General features: G+C 40.5%; 2 protein-coding genes across 3 annotated transcripts in view; both read left to right on the forward strand.

Annotated features, from left to right (window-relative positions):
• Positions 1 to 1,089, forward strand: part of ampd1 (adenosine monophosphate deaminase 1 (isoform M)) — a 13,847-nt gene extending 12,758 nt beyond the window's left edge. The window contains exons 14-15 of the mRNA XM_020635941.3: positions 442 to 552; positions 713 to 1,089. Of these exons, the coding sequence (XP_020491597.1) occupies positions 442 to 552; positions 713 to 868 (267 nt within the window). The 3' untranslated portion in view covers positions 869 to 1,089. The remainder of the gene's footprint in view (positions 1 to 441; positions 553 to 712) is intronic.
• A 2,128-nt stretch (positions 1,090 to 3,217) lies between these two features.
• On the forward strand, positions 3,218 to 22,818 carry dennd2c (DENN/MADD domain containing 2C). Of its 2 annotated transcripts, none has more exons than XM_020636002.3 (19): positions 3,218 to 3,560; positions 6,955 to 8,084; positions 9,850 to 9,974; positions 10,495 to 10,577; positions 10,731 to 10,889; positions 11,883 to 11,961; positions 12,223 to 12,267; positions 13,491 to 13,678; positions 14,084 to 14,193; positions 15,442 to 15,511; positions 16,561 to 16,638; positions 17,042 to 17,182; positions 17,630 to 17,778; positions 19,246 to 19,423; positions 19,576 to 19,617; positions 20,844 to 20,952; positions 21,308 to 21,550; positions 21,830 to 21,916; positions 22,016 to 22,818. In XM_020636002.3, exons 2-19 carry the CDS (start codon positions 7,186 to 7,188, stop codon positions 22,045 to 22,047), a joined length of 2,817 nt encoding a protein of 938 aa, XP_020491658.2. In that variant the 5' UTR covers positions 3,218 to 3,560; positions 6,955 to 7,185; the 3' UTR covers positions 22,048 to 22,818. The 2 variants fall into 2 exon arrangements, with proteins under 2 accessions (XP_020491658.2, XP_020491659.2); XM_020636003.3 differs by having other exon boundaries at positions 13,494 to 13,678.
• Positions 22,819 to 23,246: the final 428 nt, after the last annotated feature.

Genomic DNA, 23,246 nt, shown 5'->3' on the forward strand with positions numbered 1-23,246 from the left:
CCTAATTGTTAATTGGGGACTCTACAGTACAGTGCCCAGAGGTGTGAATGTGAGTGTGGCTGGTTTACTCTCTCTATATGTCCCCCCCCCCCCCCACCCCCATGACCCTGAATGGTTAAAGTGGTATAGATAATGGAAGGATGGAATCTATGTTTAACTTGGAAGTTTGAATTGTTTTTAATATTTTCAAAGTCTTTGCATGTAATCATTTAAATTGTGTACACATTTTTAGGGTGTCCTTTTATTATTTTTTTTAATATTGCTGGACATATAATTATCATAATTTTTGTTTTTATATACTGCCATGTGTTCTCCTTGAGGAGAGATATATGTTTTTATATTCTTAATATAAAGTACTTGTGGAATGTATATGATGATTAAACATGTGTTAACAAAAGAGTGACCATTACAGGGTTTAAATCTGGGATTATTTATCCACAGGAACCCCTGATGGAAGAGTACGCCATCGCAGCCCAGGTGTTCAAGCTCAGCACCTGCGACATGTGTGAGATCTCTAGGAGCAGTGTGCTGCAGAGCGCCTTGTCCCACGAGGTAACAAACACAGAGGGAGAGCTCTAGATGTGTTGAGATTTGTTAACCTTTAAACATTTAAACACATTTTACAAAAATCCTTTTGAATTTGTTCATCTTTGATGCAAAGAAAATGGCTGTGGTGGTTCAAACACTCTTGTGGTTTCCTTCTGTGTTCTAGGAGAAGGTTCACTTCCTGGGTAAGGACTACCTGAAGGAGGGTCCCGAGGGCAACGACATCCGCAAGACTAACGTGGCCCAGATCCGTATGGCGTACCGCTTTGAGACCCTGTGCTACGAGCTTAACCTCATTAAGGAGGGCTTGAAGGCTGAGTAAATTCTTTAAAAATCCAACTCTGAACTCATCTCTGTTGTGATTTGTTTTTCATTGCATCTCTTAAGAAAAAGTGAAGCGTAAAGAAATCTACCTTCTAATGCACTGATGTTCTGTCCTTTGGAGGATAACACTTGAAATGTCTTCACTGCACATTAACTGCACAATATGCAAATGAGGAAACATCATGTAAAGATTGAAAGGAAATAAAATGTGAAACAACACGAGTCTTTGCATTTTGATCATGTCTCATAATTGAATGAATATTATATGCAGCAGTTTTTACTTAACCTGCAGACTCTGACTTTGCAGAGCTATCACTGCTTACTTCCTTTTCAGCTCTAACATATAAGTTGTGACTGAGGCTCATTATACACTAATCAGCGCCTCTTATTTTAATGGCTGTTGTATCCTTTAGAAGTAGCGCAGCAGAAATATTGGGGATGCACAGAATCCATATCAGATACTAACATTTCTTCAACTGATTTTGGCTAATTGTAGAAACAGATAAATGCAATTTTTTTCATCCTAGAGATCATCGAGTCCCTTCTTTATTAAATGGACCATTGGCAGAAGCAGGAAAGAAGATATGCCTGCACACTTGCTCAAATGCCACAAAAAGCTTCATCGTAATCACAATGTTTCGACCAGAGATCATTTTTAACACCATTTGCATATGCAGACATTAAATGCACAGCTCTTTAAAGTATACGCATTACTTAGGTGAAAATATATGAAAAATGCCATGTGACACCATGAAAAGGTGCATATAAGTAAGTGGATGGTCGTATCTATATTTCCTTTTCTAAACTGGGATCAAATGTGTTTAATGAATGATACTCAAGGTTGAAATCTAATTGGAAGTCCTGTCAAAACACATCAGGATAGTTTAAGACTAATTATCCCTGTAGGCAAAAGTATTGTCTATACCGCCTACAGAGTGTGCTGTAAAGAAAGAGTTTGAGGGTTTTGAGAGTTTGAGTGACGATCCGCCGCCAGCACCGAGGGTCCACGCGGCCACACGGGGATCTCAACCGGTAATGATCCTTCCGCAGGTTCACCTACGGAAACCTTGTTACGACTTTTAAAAGCAATGCTTAAACTGCATTCATCCCATCTACCTCAGCTGTCCTGAATCAGACATTGCATGTTTGTTTGTTTTGTTCAGTTCTTTTGGGCTCTATGGGCTAAAAGCTGCTTCTACTAAAGAGACTATTATAGATTTTGGCTTTAGTTCAACGATATCCCAACAGTTTCAGAGCTGTCCACCACTTTTCTGCAGCAACACATCGCATCTGTTCTTTTATTAATGTCAGTAAAGTGCCAGACATGGACGCGTGGAGTCCCGCAGGTGCAGCTCATTACACAGTGTCGATATTTCCCAGGACACATGAAGACAACAGTATTTGTTCATCGATGACAGCTGCAGGAGTGGATGTGATGACGTCTTCTCTTTTGGATCGGGAGGATTCAACCAAACTTTCTCACAGTCACCGCTGCGTCAAGCTGGATGAACACACCCGCAGCGAAAGAGGAAGTTAAAGGACTTGTTAGAAAATGATTAAAGTTAGGAGTACTAAGGCGGATATGCAGCATACGGAGATGCCTGCGTAAACAGATAAGAACTAAACAGACAGAATAAATTAAACTCCTAAGCAGAATATAGGCCTATAGTTAAAGTAGGCTCATTAGTCGGAAATACATTTTTAAGGGCAATGACCAAGTAAAGACAGTATTTCCTAATTTAGGGATTAGTTTATCTATTTTATATTTTTAATCTAATGCATTTAAGAGATGTATAATAATAATAATAATAATAATATACACCACTGTTTTCATAATAACATTTTAAGACACAAAACACACACAAAAATCTCATCAGCAGTTTCCCCCCTGGAAATATATATAGGTCATTAAATCCATCACAAAAAGAAAATGTTTTTAAAATATACAAATTAAAGCAAGATTATATTGATACATTGATTTGCTCTTGATGATGATGATGATGATGATGATGGGTACTTTATTAATCATGTGCAGGAAATTACACCGTCACAGCAGCAACTGCAGTCACAGTCAATACACCACACAAGAAACGAACAAATACCATTTAGGCACATAAAAAACAAGACATAAAAATACTAAGATCAGTTTTTAAAAAACTAGACTCATGTTGCTTTTTCTTGTAATGTACGTCGAATCACTTTGTAACCCTTTGTTTTTAAAGGTGATGAATAAATAAAATTATTATTATGGTTTTGTGGATGATGATGATGTTTTTATTAATAAATTAGCTGTGACATTAAAAGTTTTATTTTGGAAGTAAAAAGCGGAAGTCACATATTTTGTGGCTGACTTGACCCCAGAGTCCAGAGGAGGAGGGCGAGGAGTGTGCTGCTTTACTTTTCTGCAGTCTTTGCCCTCTTTCTTTGTTGTTGTGTTTTCTTATAAGAACAAGGAGAAGTTTTTATGTCCTGATCAAAGTTTCTTTTGTTGTGATTATGAAATGACCGTGCCGGTAAACGGACTGTGGATTTCAACACACGCACAGGGACGTTTTTCAAACCGCCTACGTTAACCTCTGCAGATTCTTTTTGAACGATGAAGACGACTGGAAACAGATTTTATCTGCGGATTTATTTTATCAGGAGAAAATGAAGACAGCACATGTACTTAGCTCATCAAAACACGACAAGTAAGTCACCAGATATGTTGTCAGTGTATCTAACTATGTTGTAATCTGTTTAAATGTGTTAACACAACTTCTCTCACTCAACAAAGTGTCTGTTTCTTCTTCTGTGAACTTAACGAAACAGGTTATTTACTTTGTCGTATTCAGTAATTAGTCATTAGAAAACTGTTGTTTTTATTAAAACCTTATGCAGACTATATTACCCTACATGCGACTTTCTTGGTTTAAAAAGCAAACGGAAGCTCAACTGAAAATATGGCAAGTTAAAGTTTAATCTATTATCTGCATATATATTTGTAGCTTAGTATCAATATCAAGTATATTTATAGCTCCATTAAGTATTGGTGTTAGATTCGGCATGCCGCTAAAATCAAAAATCTTGCTTTAAAGATCGATACAAAGCATGATAGGTAAAGAAATCCTTGTTCATACGTCGCTTCTTCAGGCGTAACTCAGAACATCTGACCTGCTGGTTTGCCATGCTCAGTGTCATACAAGTGAGTTAATCAAGGTTATTATTTACCTTTGATTATTGCCGAATTATAGATTACTTCTTACTCAGTAAGATCAATGAGTGAGTTTTTATTTCTGTGAAAGTGAGACTTAAAAATCCGGAGAAACACGTTAACTGTCTGTATATCAAAGGGAGATTGGTACGTACCTTCATGTAACTAAGCAACTATTCTTGTTTTACTGCAACACATTCAGGTTACAGGGTGATCTAAGGTCATTGGCCCTAATTGCAGGGAGTACTGCTTCTGTATGGAAAGCTGCTGCAGGTGTTGCCAAATGTAGGGAAAACAGCTGAGTTAATAAATGACTGACTCTAACTGAAAGCATGTGAGATGTACTTATTGCCCTCAGAGCTTCTTTCTAAAGATCTTCAGCTAACTACACAATTATGAGCACATTTTATAGGTTTAAGATGTCTATATAGAGATTATGATGGGATTCAGAGACATTTTGTCTCACAGGTATCGACAACAACTGACAACAAATGTCCCTCAATGACAAAACTTGTAATGTTTGAGTGGTCCATCACTCTTTCAGCAGCAATACAACACTGATGTCTACATGTTTCTCAGGAGGCCGGTGATGGATTGGTCATTTTGAGGCACTTCATCTTCGTGTGTCCTTTTTATGTTGTCATTTAGCAAACCCACATTTTTCTTTTATTGTAGCTGTAGCTGTCACTGTTGCTGGTGAACCGCAGTTGTACAACAACTCACCTTAGACGTGTTGAATCATGCCGTACGAGGGCGTTTTTTTGTGGTGGTTTTGAAGGTGCAATTAGACTTGATATAGCTGCCAAGTGATGATGGGGTATTTCATGGGTCCTCTGTCTGGTTTGTACATTGGTGAGTCAGAGAGTTTCACTTGAAGATACATGGATACCTAACACAGAATTGACAGTCTAGTCAACATAAGTGTAGTTCCTTTTTATTCCCCCTCTGGCTTAGACACTTGATATCACAGCACCTCACAGTTTGCCTTGGCTTACTGGCAATAACATGAGTTGATTTAAACAAAATGCCATAGGAGAGGGAACTGACAGTTCTAGATGTGTTTTCACATGTTACTGTAGCTGCTCTGTTTCTGGATATACGGCGTTCAAAGACAAAGCTTGATTACCATAGATGATCTAAACAAGTCAAATCAGTGGTTAGTGCTGGGCGCAAATCTCTCTGCCCCATAATTATGGACAGTCTGCTGATCCGTCTTCCTGCATGTCAGGAAACTCAACTCATGCCTTCCTGCGTACAACATACCGCACACAGACAAATAACGCAAATGGGTCAGTTTTAGGAGCTGCATTGTCATTGCATGGTCTGACAATGACGAACAGCAGCATTCCAGTCCCCACATACATTTTGATTTAGGTCAGACCAAACAAAGGCATCACTTGCAACGCTGACTGACCCACTGTCTCTAGTTAAATGTATTCCCCGACACCCCCCCCCCTCCCCCCCCTCTTTTGAAGAATGCAGTTCATAGAGTTATTATGATCATGAGCTGTGTGCGCAGTGGAATTTTACCATGTCTCCCCTTCTCCACATTCTCGCAGCCTAATGTGCAACGTGTCCAAATGGTTTGGTTCCAGCAAGCCAGGAGCTGTGAGTGTACAGTGACTGCATTGATGTCCGCTCAGGGAGCATGAGACGGGGTGGATGCAGCTGCAGAACTTTGCATCGGGCTCAGTGTTTAAAAGCGTTTGATGAGGGGAAGTAAGACCATACATCAGGGCTTTAAACTGTGCATATTCTAATCCTTGCACAAAGTCATCAGTTAAGCAGAGTCTCTTGTCCTGTGTGTTTATAGCTGGATGAATAGCTCATCTTTTTTTTTAGCAGCTATCCTGTGTAGATACTAGATATATCACGAAATATCTTTTGAATCTGACCTATATATCAGTAAGCCAACAGAAACAACTCATGGGCCTATCACAGATACATATCAGTATCTGATATTGAAGTTGTTTCTTCAAACATATTGTGCAGAAACAATGCTTGGGGTGATAAAGACACTAATGTCTTCATGTGATTTGTCTTGTAGAGAATAGTCTGATTTAATCATTTACAATCCTCTCTTTGTGTCTGCAGAATATGTAGCATAGCATCACATCTGAGCAGATGAATTAGATGACACTGTATAAAACCGGGGTTATAAATCAAGAGTTTTATAACAATGACATATTGTGTTGATTCTTTGATCAACAATTTTCTGCCTATATCATCTAGTCTGCCAGTCGTCCAGCACCTGACTTCTGACGATGTTGACAGTTTGAGAAATAAATCTCTACTGGTTGTCAAATTGTTAGAAAGACTTCTTTTTCTTTTGCAATTGGTAATGGTCTCAAAAATCCCCCATTGTTCTGCCTCTTACTGTAATTTGCTCTGTATGCATGCTGTGAGAATGATTAATGTGTTTTCTTCCCTTTTGAAGTTCTTTGAAACCAGTTAAAATTCTTCTGAGTCATTTGAAAGAACAACAGATTATATTAGAGGCCTTGTTGTATCATTGACATTTTTTATTTGAGAAAGCAGCTACAGAGAAGACAACTACCCCGGGGCTATTTGAGGCGGCTTTGGGTGGCTACCAACACGGACACACTCAGCAGCAGGAATGTGTGCTCACCTTGTTCCTGTCACTATCCTGCCTTTTTTTTTTTAAACTGGATTTATTTTTGGCATTGGACCCTGGCAGGAGTCTGTCCTTCCTGACCTTCCTTCTCTCTGTCCCTTCTGACTGCTTCAGATGTGCTCTGTTTGGAAAAGTCAAGTCAAGTCTTGTGTCTCCTCAGAAGTATCCCTTTGACCCTGCACTGTTTTGTCTGGGCTTGCTTTTAAGTGCAGTGATTGATGAGTAATATTGATGCCTTGTCTTTTCCTCTTTTCAGGTTGTTTACAAAAGGAGACATGGGGGAAATGACACTCTGCTAGCACAAAGAAGGGGGCTAAAGACATTATCGAGGAGTTTGGAACATAAACTTTGGGGGACCTCTGTTTTCACTTATCATTTCTGGATTAATTGAGAACAGATCAGGAACATCTTTCCTGTCCAACTTTATGAGGAAATTCCTGATGCATTCATCAATGGAGAACTGAGGGTGAGCTGACCCCCTCTCAGCATGCTGGCTCTGAGGCTGGAGCAAGGCAAGCGAGGGGGTGGTGAGGTCGATCGCCTGCAGAAAGGGGCCACTGTGGCTTGGCAGTCGGGGAGGCCCTCTTCTAAAGAGCGCCGCGTTAACATCAGGGAGAAGATCTCCCAGTGGGAAGGTCGCAGTCAGCAGGACAGCAGCCAGGATGCCGGGGTCAAAGTACACCCTCCAACTGTATCCCGGAGTCTGTCTGGAGATGTGCTGGGCAACGGGTGCTCCAGTGAGGGATCAAGAGGGGGGCCTCACGCTAAAGCTAGCCTCTCAAAAGCTAAGAGCCTAGATTTTCGAGAATCCCCATCCCCAGCTGGACAGACTGCTGTTGGTAGAAGGTCAGAGCCTTTGCAGAAATCCTCAACAGAACTTTCAACCCCAGGAAACAAACCACTAGCTTCACAAAAAGAAATGGGGTCTCCCAAAGTGGGGGCTTACACCCTGAACTCTACAGATAAACAGATCTACTCTTCTTATGGCAACCGAAAAACACAGCGTATCTTGGACTTTGAAGTAGTTCCTAAACCTCTACCTCTATCAACTGATGACCAAGACGACAACATGCCCGCCGGAAACTTCTACACCTCTCGGGGTTTCTGGCGCAAGCTTGAGGGCGACAGACTGCTCTGGGAGAAAGGCAGGGGGTCTTCAGGTGATCCTGAGCCTCCTCCCAAACCTCAGCGGACATTCCAGTATCAGGGATCCAAAAACAACAAAACCAACACGGAGCACACAATACGCTGGAACAACAGATCCCCCAATAACAACCACTCCAACGTGAGGGGCAGGAGCAGGACGGTAGCTCAACCACCCAGCTTCCCACCACCTCCGTGTCCAGGAGCAACGACCAACGGGCTTTCAAGGCATAAAAAGAACAGGTGAGTCCAAACTCTTGAAGCAGAGCAAACTTTTTAAGAGACATTATTTCATGCTGCTCTTAATTAGATCTGAATCATGCCCGACCATTTTGTGAAAGTGCATGTGAAAACTCTTCTCTGCTTTGGACTAGACTGAATATGAACAGATTGTTTTCAGGGCAGTTTTTCGGGGTGGGGGACCAAGTCTAAAGCTGGCTGGGGTCCTGGTGTGATGTCACATGATATCTGGCAGCATTGTTCTCTATTGTCTGGATGTGGCCTAGTTCCTCAACAGCAAACACCCTCACACACTCTCTCACACTCCCTGTCATACAGCGACGGCTCAGATAAACAAGACGTGATTCTGTAACCCATGAACAGACTCCACTCTGGACTTAATACATGGCATGTCTCTGTAACGGTCATACCCTGGTGCTGTCTCAATAGAATCCAAACAGTGTCCAGGAGTTGTTGACTGAATCAAATCACATGCACTTATATTTACAATTTGTGACAAAACACATTTAGTGTTTAAAAAATGTCTCTTATTCAGCCGCAACTCTCAATGATGTTAATGAATTGGACAAAATATCCAAAACATCCATATGTTAAATTTGGTATAGTTTAACAGCATCACAAGCTTCATCTTCCAAAATAACCACACCGTTTCTTTAGAGTAGAAATAGACCTCCAACAACAGTGATGTTGCCTTACACATAAAGGTATTCTCTTTTAAATCAACTGCTGAGTATTTTTAATTGTTTATCACAAAGCTTTGACTGAATATGAATTGAAAAGAAAAGAACATTGTTGTAGTTGAAAGACTTGTTGTTATTCTTCGCACAGTAAAACCTTAAAGTCGCCTTAATGATCATTAGTCACTCAAGACATTTTAAACCAGCACATTCAATTAAAGATATCCTCATTTGATGGGAAAACACACAATCTGACAACACTACACACTGCAAGAGATTATGTGTTTAAAGCAACCAAATGTAGAAAACTCTGGGAAATAAAGGTGCTGTTATCCTGTAATTGTAGTTTTGGCCACAGTGTTTTTAAGATAGTTATATTACATTGACTGCACTTTTAAACACTTTGTAAAAAGACTTTTAAACCCCTTAATTGTCTTAACCATTATTCCTCGTTAGTTGACGGTGTTATCTCTTTGTCTTGCATTGTTGAGTTTTATGCCAATAGTTTGTGTTTGACCTGCAGTCCTCCTGCATGTCTGTACAAAGTGAACATAGCTCTTTTGCTTGGTTTGTTTACCGACTCCACAGGAAGCCCTTAACTGTCACTCACTCTTGTATATTAGGAAATACCTCCATGGGGATGGGTATTACATCACACTGAACATGAGTCATGCTACAATCTGTCTGAAGCACTTAGAAAAATGTTTTGTTAAAAAACAAATCAAGTAACTCTTGCACACTGAACTTGTACTTTAACCTTTGTGATAGTAAACCTGCTGTAACACGATGAAGCTGTTTCTTTCTCTTGAAGGTTTTCTAGAGAGAAAAGCTGCACAGTGACTGAAGTTTTAATGACAGTGGACGTTGTCATGTTGCACTATGCTGTCTCTGTCAAAACGCTGTCAAACTGTGTTTCCTTGTTTTGCTTTCTTCCAACTTTTGTTCCATATGCTCAGTCATTTCCTCCCCTGACACTTTATCTCACACTCTCTTTGTCTTGCTGAGTTTGATATGGACTAAAGGAAATTTGTGGTGTCTATGTTCAGGACAGCAGCCATATTTCACTGCCTTCCCTTCCCTCTCTGCCACAGGAAGTCTTTTGAGTATGAGGATGCTGCGCGCCTCACGGCGAAGCAAGGCACGCTGGGAGAAGACGACAGGCGCTCAGGCCTTTACCATGCTTACTCTGATGACAATATCTATGAGGACATTGTTTGTAAGTCCAACTCCCTGTATTTGGCAGTTCTCTCAGAATGCTCTGTTTTGGTGTGTGTGTCTCTTTAAATCCAATCATAATATGTCCCCTTTAAGCAAAAAACAAGCAACTTTTATACATTGGCTGAGGCTGTGCAAAGTTATACATGGCATCTTTCGACTAATTTATTGACAAACAACAGTAAATTATTGACGATTGGCATGTGTATGTACTGACACAGCCTTATAAATTATTAGGAATCATTATGGTTATAAGGTTAATTTAAAGAAAAGTATTAAAATGACAAAAACTAAAGCATTAAAGCACATCAAAAACTGAAAGGAATACTGTGAAACTGCTCACACTTTGATATTGGTCTTAATGTTTAATCACATTAAACTTACGACAATTGTTTTATCAACACTGGACCCAAACGATCTTTCACTTTTCTGCTCTGTAAGCAAAGGAGGGTTTGTACAAAATCAGTTGAAGTGACATCATCAGCCTGTCATATCTTTCCCATTTCTCTTTCATCAACCAGGTGAAGGAACCAGAGATAACCCCTATGAGGATGTCAGGTTGTCTCCATCGTGTCTCCCTATTTCAAGGCCTCAGCGCCCTAAGGTACGGGGGTTAAAAAAAATAATTCAAGAAGTCTTTTATAAGTCATGTATGAGTGAATGAAATGACAACCTCCTAACTGGAGATTCTGAAGGAGGAAGAAGATCGTGTTGTAGTTTAATACTGTGTAATTATCTAAATCTTGTTGACCTCCAGCTGCCTCCTAAACCCCAAACATTGCACGGATACTCTGGAAAAGTGGAGAGGAAGAAGTTCCAGACCATCGCAGCGTCTAAATCCTCGACCCTCGCAGAAACCCCAAAACCAGCTTCAGCCCGGCGCTCGAGCACTCAGAAAACACAGCGGACGCCTCAGGTAAACGGATCTTCATCACTAATAAGTCAAACGTTTTCACACTGACTGAGGTATTTTTTAATTTTTTATTGTCATATGACTGACGAGAGAAGTGGTATGTTGAATGACGAGTGGTGTGTTATGTCAGACGGAGAAGAAGAGGGAGGTGCTTTGTTGAGCAGGAAGAAGAAGAATAAGAAGACACTGAAAGAAACAGATAGTGGCAGAGCAACATGTGTGAATGCTTTGTTGAGGTTCTGTCATGTATTTAAATAAACGACACATGGCCGGGGAAAGAGCGGGGACGAGCAGGAACTTTGACAATAAGGTACAGTGAAAGAAAAATACACGTATTGACGGATATATCTGTAAAGCTGAGGATTAAGTAAAGGTTATTGCTTCATAAACGCGGGCAAAATGTGCACTTTGTGTAACAGCAGGCTAAACAAATGCAGAGGAAGTCTATTTGGAGTCGATCTATTTCTTTCTTGTCTTTTATGTAACTTTTGAGAAAGAAGTAGTCAAACTTATAGACCCAGAGAGAATAAACAACTTAATCCATGATAATCACACACATATAGTTTACAAACACAGTTTTACAAAAATAAAGTGAAAGAAATTATTGTTTTTCTGCTTTACAACAGTTCCGTAATCTTCACAGGGGCATCTCTCCTTATACTCAGCTACAAGTTGTCCTGCTACACTATCAGTTTTCTGTGTGTGTATGTCCTCTTAAAGATAAGTTTTCAGCTTCCTGTGTGTGTCTGTTTCTGTGTTGTGACATGAAGTGTGACGTCTGTATCTCTCCTGAGCCCACTATCAGACATTCAAATATTCTCTCTCGGAGCACACAAGAGAAAACTGCAGGAATGTAACCCTAAAAACATGCTGAAAATCTATAATATCATTATGTACTTAGTGGCTGTTATATCATGATTCCCTATAATCATGATTCTATAATGGCTGTGAAATTATGGGCCTGACAAGTACCTGTGTGTGTGCTCTCGTTCTCAGTACGTCAACAAGATTGAGACCATCTTTGACGACAAGCGAGGGAGGAAGAGAGTCAAGAACCAGGGCTTAGCAGTGCGAGGTAACACACACAGACTCAAACATACACATGGTGTCACAGATGTCTTCATGTCCACCACATCAACACTTGAATAAGATTATGTTGAGCCTCTTGTTGGAAATACCCAGCTTTTGATGGTACACACATGGCAAGCTGCACTCGGGGAAAAAAGCCACTGATTATGAAACAAAGGCTGACTGTCTGCATCTGATTACAGCTTCTCAAGTTTGTTCCATTCCTCTGCCTCCCCCTAATCTCTCCCTCCTTTATTTATATCAACAGAAGAGACCAGCGGGACAGAGAGCGATCCAGAGGACAACACTAAAGGTATCACCATGGAGTAAATAGGTCTTAAAAGTACCTTTATGATTGGTGTGCTTTTCAGGTTAGAGGTTAAAGTTTAAAGGTACCAATCAATCTTTATTTGCTTAGCGCCAATTTATAACAAGCTTATCTTCAGACACTTTACACAAGAGCAGATAAAATACTTTACTCTGTGTTATATTATCTACAAAGACCCAACATTAATCCAGCATGAGCACGGCTCTATGCAACATTTAGCAAAGTTACAGATGCAAGAAAAAACATCATTATAAGAAGAAGAAACCTCGAACAGAACCAGACTCATGATGAACATCAATCTGCTGAAACTGTGTTTGTTTTGGATAGTGGGATAGAAGGGAGATGCAGTGGGGTTGAAGTTGAACACAACACGAAAGGAACAACTGCCACAAATCTTTGCATGCAAACTTTAATTAAAATCACAAGTGTTTTAAGAATTAGAAAATAATAATCAGGAAACTACGATTTAAATGATTTCATCTGACAGCTTTCTGTAGGAACATCTTGTGTTTTTATGGCTAATGCTGAAGTTAGAACGCTCACACTGCTAACATGCTAATGATGAGCAAGTATTATTTTAATTTGCAACACAACCCTAACATAGCATTTAGCATGTTAGCAGTTGTTAGTTAGCAATAAAAACATGTACAGAGTTTCAGAGACTCAAATGATAAAGTGTAATTTCTGCCACACCATATTTAAGACTCTTGCTGTCCTTCAGCCTACACAGTTCAGTTATGGGGGCTAGAAGTGGCCATGTGGTAGGGTAGGTAGAATCAGCATTGTCACTACCTGGAGCTCGCATCAACACAGCCTGGGTCTGTTGAAGGTAGCTTTGTTTTTTTGGTTGCTGTGTAACTTATTAGGGGCACAATGGGGATGTCTTCACTGAGCTCCTATCATATGGTACCTTGTGTTTATTTCAAATGAAGGGATGAAGGCACTGGGTTTTTAGATAAGTAAATAAGTCTGGATCAAAGTTGTTTCTGCCATCTTTACATAAAGTCATGCTTGGCAATTGTGGTTATAGTGTAGAGCCTCCTCAGAGAACTCAAATAACACGCCCAAACTAAAGTTATTAAAGACTATATTTTATTAACAGAATAACTTCACAATGCATAGAAGATGTATTTTCAAAACGCTTCATCTTTCTGTGATGTACGGCCGAGGACAATCATAATCGTCTTGTGTCATTGTGTGGTGTCCAGCAGGCTCCAGAAGATCAGTTTACAGACAGTCTACACTGAAACGCCGACCAGGGTACCGCACCCTGGAGAGAGACCTGATCCAGCTGCAACAGCAGCAGCTCTTCCAGATCTTTGTGGTCGTGTCGCTAAGAAAAGGCTCCACGGGAAACACCTACTCTCCTGAAATCACACAGCAGTTCCCCAAAATGGTTAGAAGGAAGCCTTTTGCATGATCCCGCTTTGTCTCGGACATAGAAGAGCTTTGATACGGGTGTTTGAATTTAATGTACAAGACGGACTGTCGTTAATATAATCTTGTTTGGTCAAATTAAATAAAGATGACCTTTATAATACATGGAGGGGAATTTCACCAACTTATATAAGTAAGGAGCTTTTATAAAGGCCAGTTTTTTCTAATTTTGTTTTCCCATTAGAATTTTATTCATGCCTTACAAATGGTGTAACTACTGGCGACAAGTAAACATAGAAGAAGTCTTCTGTAATTCTCACATTAGATTATTTCTATTGAATTATATCATAATATACTGATTTCATGTTGGTCTTCCTGGAAACCACGGCTTTAACTGGTCTCCCTCTGTTTATTTTTTTTTTAGTTTGAAAAGTCATCCCGGCTGTCCAGAGAGGCAGAGGATCAGCTGAAGGTTATCCCCAAGTTCTGCTTCCCCGACTCACAGGACTGGAAGCCGTCTGCACACATGCCAAGGTCAGTGAATGCATCACAGAATTCTTTCTATAATGTGAAGAAACTGCTTCTTAAAGGCAAAGACAGTTGCATGTTGTGTTGTCACACAACTTGTGTTGTTATCCAACAAATGCTTTATAAATCTCCCCTTCAGTACTTTATTCAGTTAAGTTATTTCACCAAATCAATGGTTGTATTTACTGCCAGTTCCTGTTTTTTTTATTTATCTCCTCATCTGTCCAATGTCACACGTAAATTGTTGGGCAACAAGTCAAATTCCTCACTGAGATAATAAACATTTTGAAGGATCTAATCAGATGTCTAAGGACGAAGGAGCACTGGGCATTCTTCTTTATTTAATGTGTAAGGTTCATGTTTTAATATAGGATAAAATCTTAATACACACAGCTTCACTCCCAATTTCCACATGTTTCCGTGAGCTCCGCAGTCCGTCAGCGCCGTGCACTACGCCACTGTTCACTGCCACTCTAGTCAATCCTCCTGTTTCCACAGCCAGCGCCGCGCTCTGTCTCCCGAGCGTGCTAGCAGCGGCACTACGCTCTGCTCCGTTTCAAATATGCTGCAAATCTATTTTAGACAGAGTACACTGCAGGCACGCGTCAAGCTTGAAAGAATAGAACTACCCAGACAGGAAGTCAGACAAGGAAACACACAAAGCATCTGGTCAATTTCAAAATAAAACACAATATACAGACTCAAGATCGTTTTCCTTCTCTTTATCAGCATTACGTCAAAACAGGCACAGAATGAACAACAAATCAACGTCAGAAAGACAAAACTAAACTTTGTTTTGCATGTTTTTCTCTTTATTCCAAAGTGATCTTGAATTTCTCCTTTGATGTGAGGTCAGCTGTTCATGGCTGTGCTCACGTTGCTCTTGGCTCCTGTTCCAGAAACAGAGCCACTGACTGTGGAGATTAAGACTCTTTTTTTTCTTTTTTTTTTTTTTTAAGATTAACTTTTTGGCCTTTTTTGGATTCAACTAAGAGATAGGACAGTTGATAGATTCAGAAATCAGGGAGAGAGAGTAGGAAATGACATACGCTAACGAAACCACAAGTGAGATTGGGACTCTTCAGCACTCTTGAGCACGTCAGTCGAGTTTCTAAACCCAGTTTCCTTATTCGTCTAACTCTACCTCTAAAATCATTTCACGGTTTTCTTATTTGTTTTTCATCTTTAAGGCAGTGAAAAGTTAATGATAATGACATAACTTTAATCTCCTCTGTTTGGATGTCGTGTTTACAGTGAAACCTTTTCCTTCGTCCTGACCGGAGAGGACGGCAGCCGCTGGTTCTGTTACTGCCGTAAGATCTTGGTGAGTGAGGATGTGTTGAGTCACTGACTCGATGACTTGTGTCTGCGTTTCTGTGTGTGTGTGTGTGTGTGTGTGTGTGTGTGTGTGTGTGTGTGTGTGTTCTGATGTGGGATCCCGCCATGTGCTTACACAACATCTCAGAGGAGATGTGAATCAGTACATGTGAATCACAGACCATAAACCACTTCTGAATCAATGACAGAGTGCAAGAAGAATGTTTCCCCTTTCTTTGCCTCACAGGGAGAGCTGCTCGTAGATTTTTTTAAAGACATTTTTAAACTCAATTTGTTGGTTGAAAAGTTTGACTGAATGTGCTTTTTTAAAAATATTTTCATTTAAATACTGAACATGCTTTGTTTGTCCTGTTAAGTACTCTACAACCCTGTGTTGTAAGGTCAAACTCTACATATAGTGTTCTGTTGGTATGCATGCTTACTGCTGCTCTCATGAACATACTGTAGACTTTGGACTCTTTGGTTCTATTTAAATAATCTATAACCCTGGGTAGAAGTGCGTGGTGCAAGTGCATTTAGGATGTGTCCAATCCTCATTTTTTCTGGTTAAACGGTGTATAATCTAGGTCCACAGTAAGACACTAAGGAGTCGTTTTTAGTCTCTTCATTATGCATCGGTGTGTTTTGGGCGTTCCTGTGTTACACAGTGAAAGTGTGTTGTAGACCTGCCCATATAGGCTCATCTTACTACCTGAATAATACATCTTTTAAAGAAAGAAAATGACCATGCCATTTCATCCTCAAGATAACATTTCATCTGACCACACCTTTTTAGACCAAAACACTTACTTTGAGTTCTCTACGACCCTGTCAGTCTGAAAGTATCAATGATAGGAGACCTTTGCATGGGTTGCCCATGTTAAATTCATCTTATCGTCAGTTATTAGGGGAAAAAAGTATGCATTAAAAGGGAAAAAGCATGCATTAAAAATGCATTAAAAGGCTAACATGTTGGTGTTTTACTGTTTTTTTGGTGTCAAAGATTTATCTGCTGTTTTCTCTTTGATGACGTTTGAATCTTTGTGTTTCTTAAAGCCCAGTGGAAAAGGCAAGAGGCTCCCTGAGGTGCACTGCATTGTCAGCAAACTGGGCTGTTTCAACCTGTTTGCCAAGGTAAGGCAACTGTACAATACGCCTGCACCCCTGTGTCTGCTGATAGAGGCCTGAAAAGAGCAGGAGTCGTTAGAGTGCAGTGCTAATCCTCTTGAAGTGTATCAGAGCTCCTGCCTTGAAACTCCTCGGTTGTGTTTTGATTGAATGAGGCTGCAGAAGAAGATAATCCCGAGCAATCCCCGGGTGTGTTTTACACACACAGAAAAAAAGAATTGTATGCAAGCAGACGTGTCCCACCTATTTTTCAGTTGGCTCAGGGAAGTTTACAAACAGTTAAGCGTGAAGCCTGAAAAACTACATTCGCATGCAGAGCTGCATCCTGCCTCTGTTGTTTTGTTTAGAGTTTAATCAACATTTGCTCCTTCAGGACACAAACTGTGTTTGTCTGCTTCTCTCTGTCCAGATTTTAGAGGAGGTGGAGCGACGCAGGGAGATTTCCCCGGCGCTGGTTTATCCTTTTATGCGTAGCGTGATGGAGGCCCCGTTTCCAGCCCCTGGACGCACAGTCACAGTGAAGAGCTTCCTCCCCGGCTCCGGGAATGAGGTAACCCTGAAACCAAAAGAGGAAATGTTAATTAGTATTTTTGGTTCTCCTAACCACCCCTTTCTGCAGAGTCGGAGTGACTCAGAATGTGAGGTTATCTGTAAACAATAAGGAAAGCTTTTCCAGTTTGGAAGGGCTCATTTTGGGAAGTTATATATACTGTAGCTGCCCACAATAATCACTTCAGTCGTTACTGTTTAGTGACTCAGATAAGTGAAGAAATTACCCCTCCCATAACAGGAAATGTTACAAAATCATCACCGATATGTGTGTCAGCAGTTAAGTTGCTCTAAAGACACAACTAGTAAACTGTTAAGCTACATTACACAGAAGTATTGAAAGTATCTACAGTCTGTTGTCACACATTCAAGAAACATACAAGGTGGAACTACATGACACTCCATGTACACAGCAGCCTGACTCCATGTGCTCCCATTGTGTCGTCAGGTTTTGACTCTGTGTCGCCCGGTGGACTCCAGGCTGGAGCACGTGGACTTTGACAGTCTGCTGCAGTGTCTCAGTGTCGGGAAACTCCTGCAGGTGTTTGCCTCCATCCTGCTGGAGAGGAGGGTCATCTTCATCGCTGACAAACTCAGGTACTGCTGTGCTAACACAAATCACTGCATGGACACTCAACCATCAATATAATATATATACAAATACAAGAATAATGATGATTTAAGAATGAGGCACACAATGTCAGGATGGTTACTCCTACACTCCTCCTCGCTGTGTTTCAGCCGTTGATGATGCTTGATTACGCAAAGGCCGAGAGCCAGTCTTATTGTCTTTGTACCTTTCTCCCATTGTAAACCTATGGCGGTTTTAGAAAGGCAAGTCGAGGCAGGTTTATTTGTACAGCTTTAAATGACTTACAGTGTCTCAGTGGGCTGTACAGAGCCCCAAGAATAACACGATCTAACAGAGCCCAAGCTCCTTGTGTTACCACAAAGAAATTAAGGACCATAAATTATAGATGATCTTCATCGTTAAAGAAGGAATGAGAGGGATGTGTTGGTTAAACAGAGGAAGCTGCTTTAGTGAGGAAACAAGCAGTGAATAGACAATCAAAACATTCTCTCTTCTGTGTCATGGCTGTTTCGTTCTAAAGCATAAATAAACACCTCGGCACAATCTTGCCGCTGCTGGATTTTGTCTGAATCCAACTAAAGCCACAATTCTTTCAACCTGCTGAGAGTTCCCAGAGACCGAGACAGAAATGTAACCTGGTGGCTCACATGCAGCCTGCTGATACATGTCCAATACCTCAGGAGTTTAACACACAACTGTCCTTAAACACAGCAAAAAATAAAGAAACATACAGTCAGAGTCTACTACACTGTTCATTATGAGCTATGACCTGATTGTGAGGCAGGTAATGGAGGCCTCCAGATTATCATGTAAATATTGAATTCTACAATCAGCAACGGATGTAAAGGTTGATTTGTAGTCCATGAGACAGTTTTTGTGCTACAAAGTGTAAAACTGATCAAAAAGATTAGACATATATAGACATATAGACAATATATAACAGATTATTAAGTAACAGATGTTCAGGGATTTTTCAGGTATTGTAGTTTAGAAATCTGATAAAATAGAAAGAGCCAGAGTTGTGTTATTATTAAAAAGCACAACGCCTGACTCTCTTTAAGTCTAGAGGATGATGAGGAGTGGATATAGATCGGTGTGCTTTAAGTGTGCTGAGCCCGGCAGAATGTTTAGAGAAATCAGACTCGAGAACTGTTCATTTTAAAGGGAAGTTGTTGAGTTTCCTTTTTTTTTAAGCATGTAGCAACTAGCACCAACCGGACATGAAGTGTCAGCAGAGATTGAAACGACAATAACTGCAGCGTGTATTAGGGCAGATCAGTTGTGTCTTTGTAGCACTGGTTCACACGCCTGTATACATAATCTATTTGCTAGTTGCTATGGAAATTCGGTGTAAAAGTTGAATAATATCATGACCCTGCTATTGTCAGACAGCTATAATCAAGTCATATGATCTCTGTGAGAACTGTGTTGTGTTTTTGTGTTGATTATTTTCTCTCCTTCCTTGACTGCAGCGTGTTGTCTCGGTGTGGCCATGCAGTGCTGGCGCTGCTCTACCCCTTCACCTGGCAGCACACCTTTGTACCTGTGCTCCCAGCCAGCATGCTGGACATCAGCTGCTCCCCCACCCCATTCCTCATCGGGGTGCTGGCACCGTGCCTGCCAGAGCTGCTGGAGCTGCCCATCGAGGAGGTTTGTCAGAATTCAGTGAAATCGTAAACAAAGACTTCAGATGATCCTGTGCAGCAGCTTCCACTCAGCGTAATGAAGAAACCCCCTGAAGAGACTCACCACACGTTTGAGTAACTGTCTCTCTCTCTCTCTCTCTCTCTCTGTCTCCTCAGGTGCTCATAGTGGATCTGTGTGCAGACAAGTTTGTCATTCAGGTGTGTACACATAGCAGTGCTCGGTGGGGAATGAAAGGTGTGGTCCCTCTGATTAGGATGGCTTTGCCCACACTTGTCCCTGGTTTGCATTCTGAATGTTTTGAGGGTGACGGAAAGAAATGTACAGAAAGAAATGTGTTGTTTGTTTACATTAGGTTTGTCTTAAACTGTCTGGGTTTCTGGCTAACTCTTTGTCCAGTCCCTTACCCTCTTAAGTGACACTTCCAGTAATTATGAGCCTCATTTATTGCATATATTGGAATCTAAATGATGAATTGGTACATGAAGATATGGGGCTGCTTTACTTGAAGCTGAGAGACAGCCGGTCATGACTGCGGTGTAAATCTTTAGGGGGAAATACAACCAAACAAAGCGAGTCCATTAGGTGATTTTATATCAAAGTATCTCACAACATTACATACAGTACATAATCCATACAGTAAACACACGTTGCTCTTGTAGCTCCTAAAGAAGCAGCAGTACTAAGTTCAGATTGTTTCAAAACTTACAGGAGCTTTAAGGCAAGAACCCTTATTTAACCAGAAACAGATGTTTGCCTCCCATAGACAAAAACAGTCATTCTAAAAACAAGTTCCTGCTTAAACACTGACTCAACTGGTTAGTTTAAGTAATATCTCATGTATTAGATCCAGACAAACTCTATAAAACTTCAGTTATACAAGGACACAAAATACTTGACCTGGTCATGGCAGCAATAGGTCAGTAACCGTAAAGATCAAATCTCTGTTTTTCTCAATGGAATCTGGTGGCTTCATCAAAAGAAAGATGTCTAGACTTGCTATTTTTATAGTGTTTAGATCAAAATTTTGTTATAAATTAGCAAATCAAGACGAACATAGACTCATTGATTGATTAGGGATGTTTTCTTTTACTGTTTTGACACACCTAACATCAATCGGAGCCAGTGTGACTAAAACAAACACTTCTATCAGACTTACGGTGACGTTTTTGGTGCATCTGCAACAAAAGATTAAATTGCAGCAAACTCGGTCTGTCTCACAGCTCCATCCTGAACAATCAAGTGCAGCAAACTCATATGTGTTAGCACCAATTATTCATGTAGTCCCCAAATATGTAGAAAATAGTGTCTAGGTATGAAATACCAGATTCCACCACTAGTCTGTTGAGACAATAAGAAACGTGCACAGCCTTGCTTCAGGTCATCACGTGACTGTTGTTGAACATTACTTGTGATGTTTGGACAGCTTGGCGATGAGGACTGCATCCTGCCCAGTAAGCTGCAGGCGGCGCTGCTGCAGATCCTGGAGGAGAGGGAAGAGATCCTGAGACAGGAGGATGGAGACAGAGGTGGAGGTTTGTATAACAGAAAGATGCTTTAAGGCAGTCAGGTTTTCAACATCTTCAGTCACTGATTTTGTGGATTAGCAGACACAACAGTATATCATCGGCTGCATCAGCTCTTATACTGTAACTATGAATTCATGATACCACCTCTTCTACAGGTTAGCTGCCGTTTGTGCATGTAAAAAAAAAAATGTTTAAAAGTTCATATTAAGTCAGTAAATCTTTTAAGCAAAAGTGTTAAACTATCTAAGCCCTCATAGGAAGTTATGAAACATATACATGTTATATAAAGTGATTGTAAAGCTACAGAACATTTCTCTGTTTTCAATCTGTTGATCTTCTTTTCAAACTCTGCCCCGTCCAGATCATCAGGCCGACCTGAGCTCTTTGGTGTCCGAGGGTTTCGTGCGGTTATTCGTGGAGCTGGTGGGCCACTATCCTCTCCACATGGTCGAGTCGTCCAACGGGAGCAGGGAGCTACAGCGTGACAGCTTCCGCAAATCTCACCCGTCCCGTGGAGTCCGCCAGTTCCTGCAGCTCTTCATGGAAACTCAGATGTTTGCAGGATTCATTCAGGACAAAGAGCTGCGCAAGGGCGTGGGCAGAGGTGAGTGTGTGGATGAAGCTCATTCTTAATAAAACACAGAAAACAATCCCTATTAGACGATATATCATTAGCTGTTTATGCTACAATATACTGATCAATTCTAAACAAGCCGGAATAAAATTTGACGCACTTGATTTGTCAGTACTCAGTTCTGATCACACTCTGTATTAGAAGCTGACTTAGCTCTCTAATTAAACTCAGATTTTTGGATTTAGGATTTGCATTTTCACCATCACCATCTTTTTGCTGATTGGCTCAACATTTCCGTGTCCCTCTCAGGTCTCTTTGAGTTCAGAGTGGCCGAGTATATGGATACGTACCCTGAGCCAGAGCCGAGTAGTGTGAACAAGTTTCTAAAAGGACTGGGTAAGTGATGCTGATTCATCTTCTGTAGAGTTCACTTTCAGAGACTCTAATTCAACAGCTAATGAATTTGTCCTTTTTTTTTTTTTCTTTTTTTTTCAGGAAACAAGATGAAGCTCCTACAAATTAAATGAAAATCACCTCGGCTTTTAAAAGACTTTGTAATTAAAAACAGAATACCTGCTGCTGCTGGACTCGTTGAGGAAATGAATGTGGGTGAGAGGCCGGCGTCCGGATGTGAACAGGACAGCGAGGAGCGGACCCGCCTCATCTTTGAGTCATGTTTTAAAAGAAATGCACTTCTTATCGGACCAGAACTGGAAACTATCATTGACATGTATTCCCGTCACCAAGCCTTCAAAACGAGTCTGCAACAGTACAAAAAGACATTCCTTAACCTCAGCCTGATCAACGAGTGGACGTAAAGGTTCTTAGTATAGAAACATGTTTACATGCATGACTTTAAGGCTCGACGTTTACACCCATCTCCTTCACCACGTGTGCATTTTTAGTGCAAAAGCAAGTTTGCCACATTTCAAATGTGTAAATACTTTTAAAGAATAATGTGCATTGTTCCAACCTGACGCCTGTTTTTACATTTTAATGTAAAATGTTTCATTCCTCAGTACAAACAAATGTTTTGTTTACCATTTTTATTGAAACATTCTTTGTGTTTGAATTCTCAGATAAACCTCTTCAGTCAAAATAAGAATAAGATTTGGAGAAGAAATGTCTATCATCCTTCTGTTTTGTGACTTTCTCCGAGTTAACTTGGGTTGTTGATACTTTTTTTATGTTTTGCACAATTTTGAGAACCAGTGTACAGTATTCGGAGTATTTTTATACTAAAGCATGATGTGTCCTACAAACGCTACTTTTTAAATAAAGGGCTCCAAAGGACAGTATTGAATGTGTTCAGTTATAAATGATTTAAATACATCTGCACACTGAGCCTGCAGAATACACATTTAGGCATATGTGTATATAATTTATTTATATCATAGCTGTATTTTTTTAAGGTTTAGCCTTTATTAGATAGAACAGAAGAGACAGGAAATGTTGGGAGGGGAGAGCTGAGGACGACATGCAGCAAAGGGCCGAGGGCGGAATTCAAACCCAAGGCGGCTGCCATTAAGTGTCCACATATGAAGCGCCTGACATCACCACTGGGCTGTCGATGCCCCATAGCTGTATGTATTTTACAGGAAAAACATTTGCATATATTTAAAGGTCTCTCTGAGGAGATTGTCTGTATTATGGTCTCAAAATAAACATGGATAAACATTAAAGTGTCCTAAAACAACAGTTAGCTGATTGCATTAACAGACCTTCC

The sequence above is a fragment of the Labrus bergylta genome, chromosome 12 (genome assembly GCF_963930695.1).
Source record: "Labrus bergylta chromosome 12, fLabBer1.1, whole genome shotgun sequence".
NCBI lineage: Eukaryota > Metazoa > Chordata > Actinopteri > Labriformes > Labridae > Labrus > Labrus bergylta.

Excerpts from the sequence above, each read along its gene's own strand:
- dennd2c (XM_020636002.3), top strand. The coding sequence starts at position 7,186 with ATGCTGGCTCTGAGGCTGGAGCAAGGCAAGCGAGGGGGTGGTGAGGTC. Across the intron at positions 8,085-9,849 it reads TCAAGGCATAAAAAGAACAG|GAAGTCTTTTGAGTATGAGG; the intron begins GTGAGTCCAAAC and ends TCTCTGCCACAG. Across the intron at positions 10,578-10,730 it reads CAAGGCCTCAGCGCCCTAAG|CTGCCTCCTAAACCCCAAAC; the intron begins GTACGGGGGTTA and ends GTTGACCTCCAG.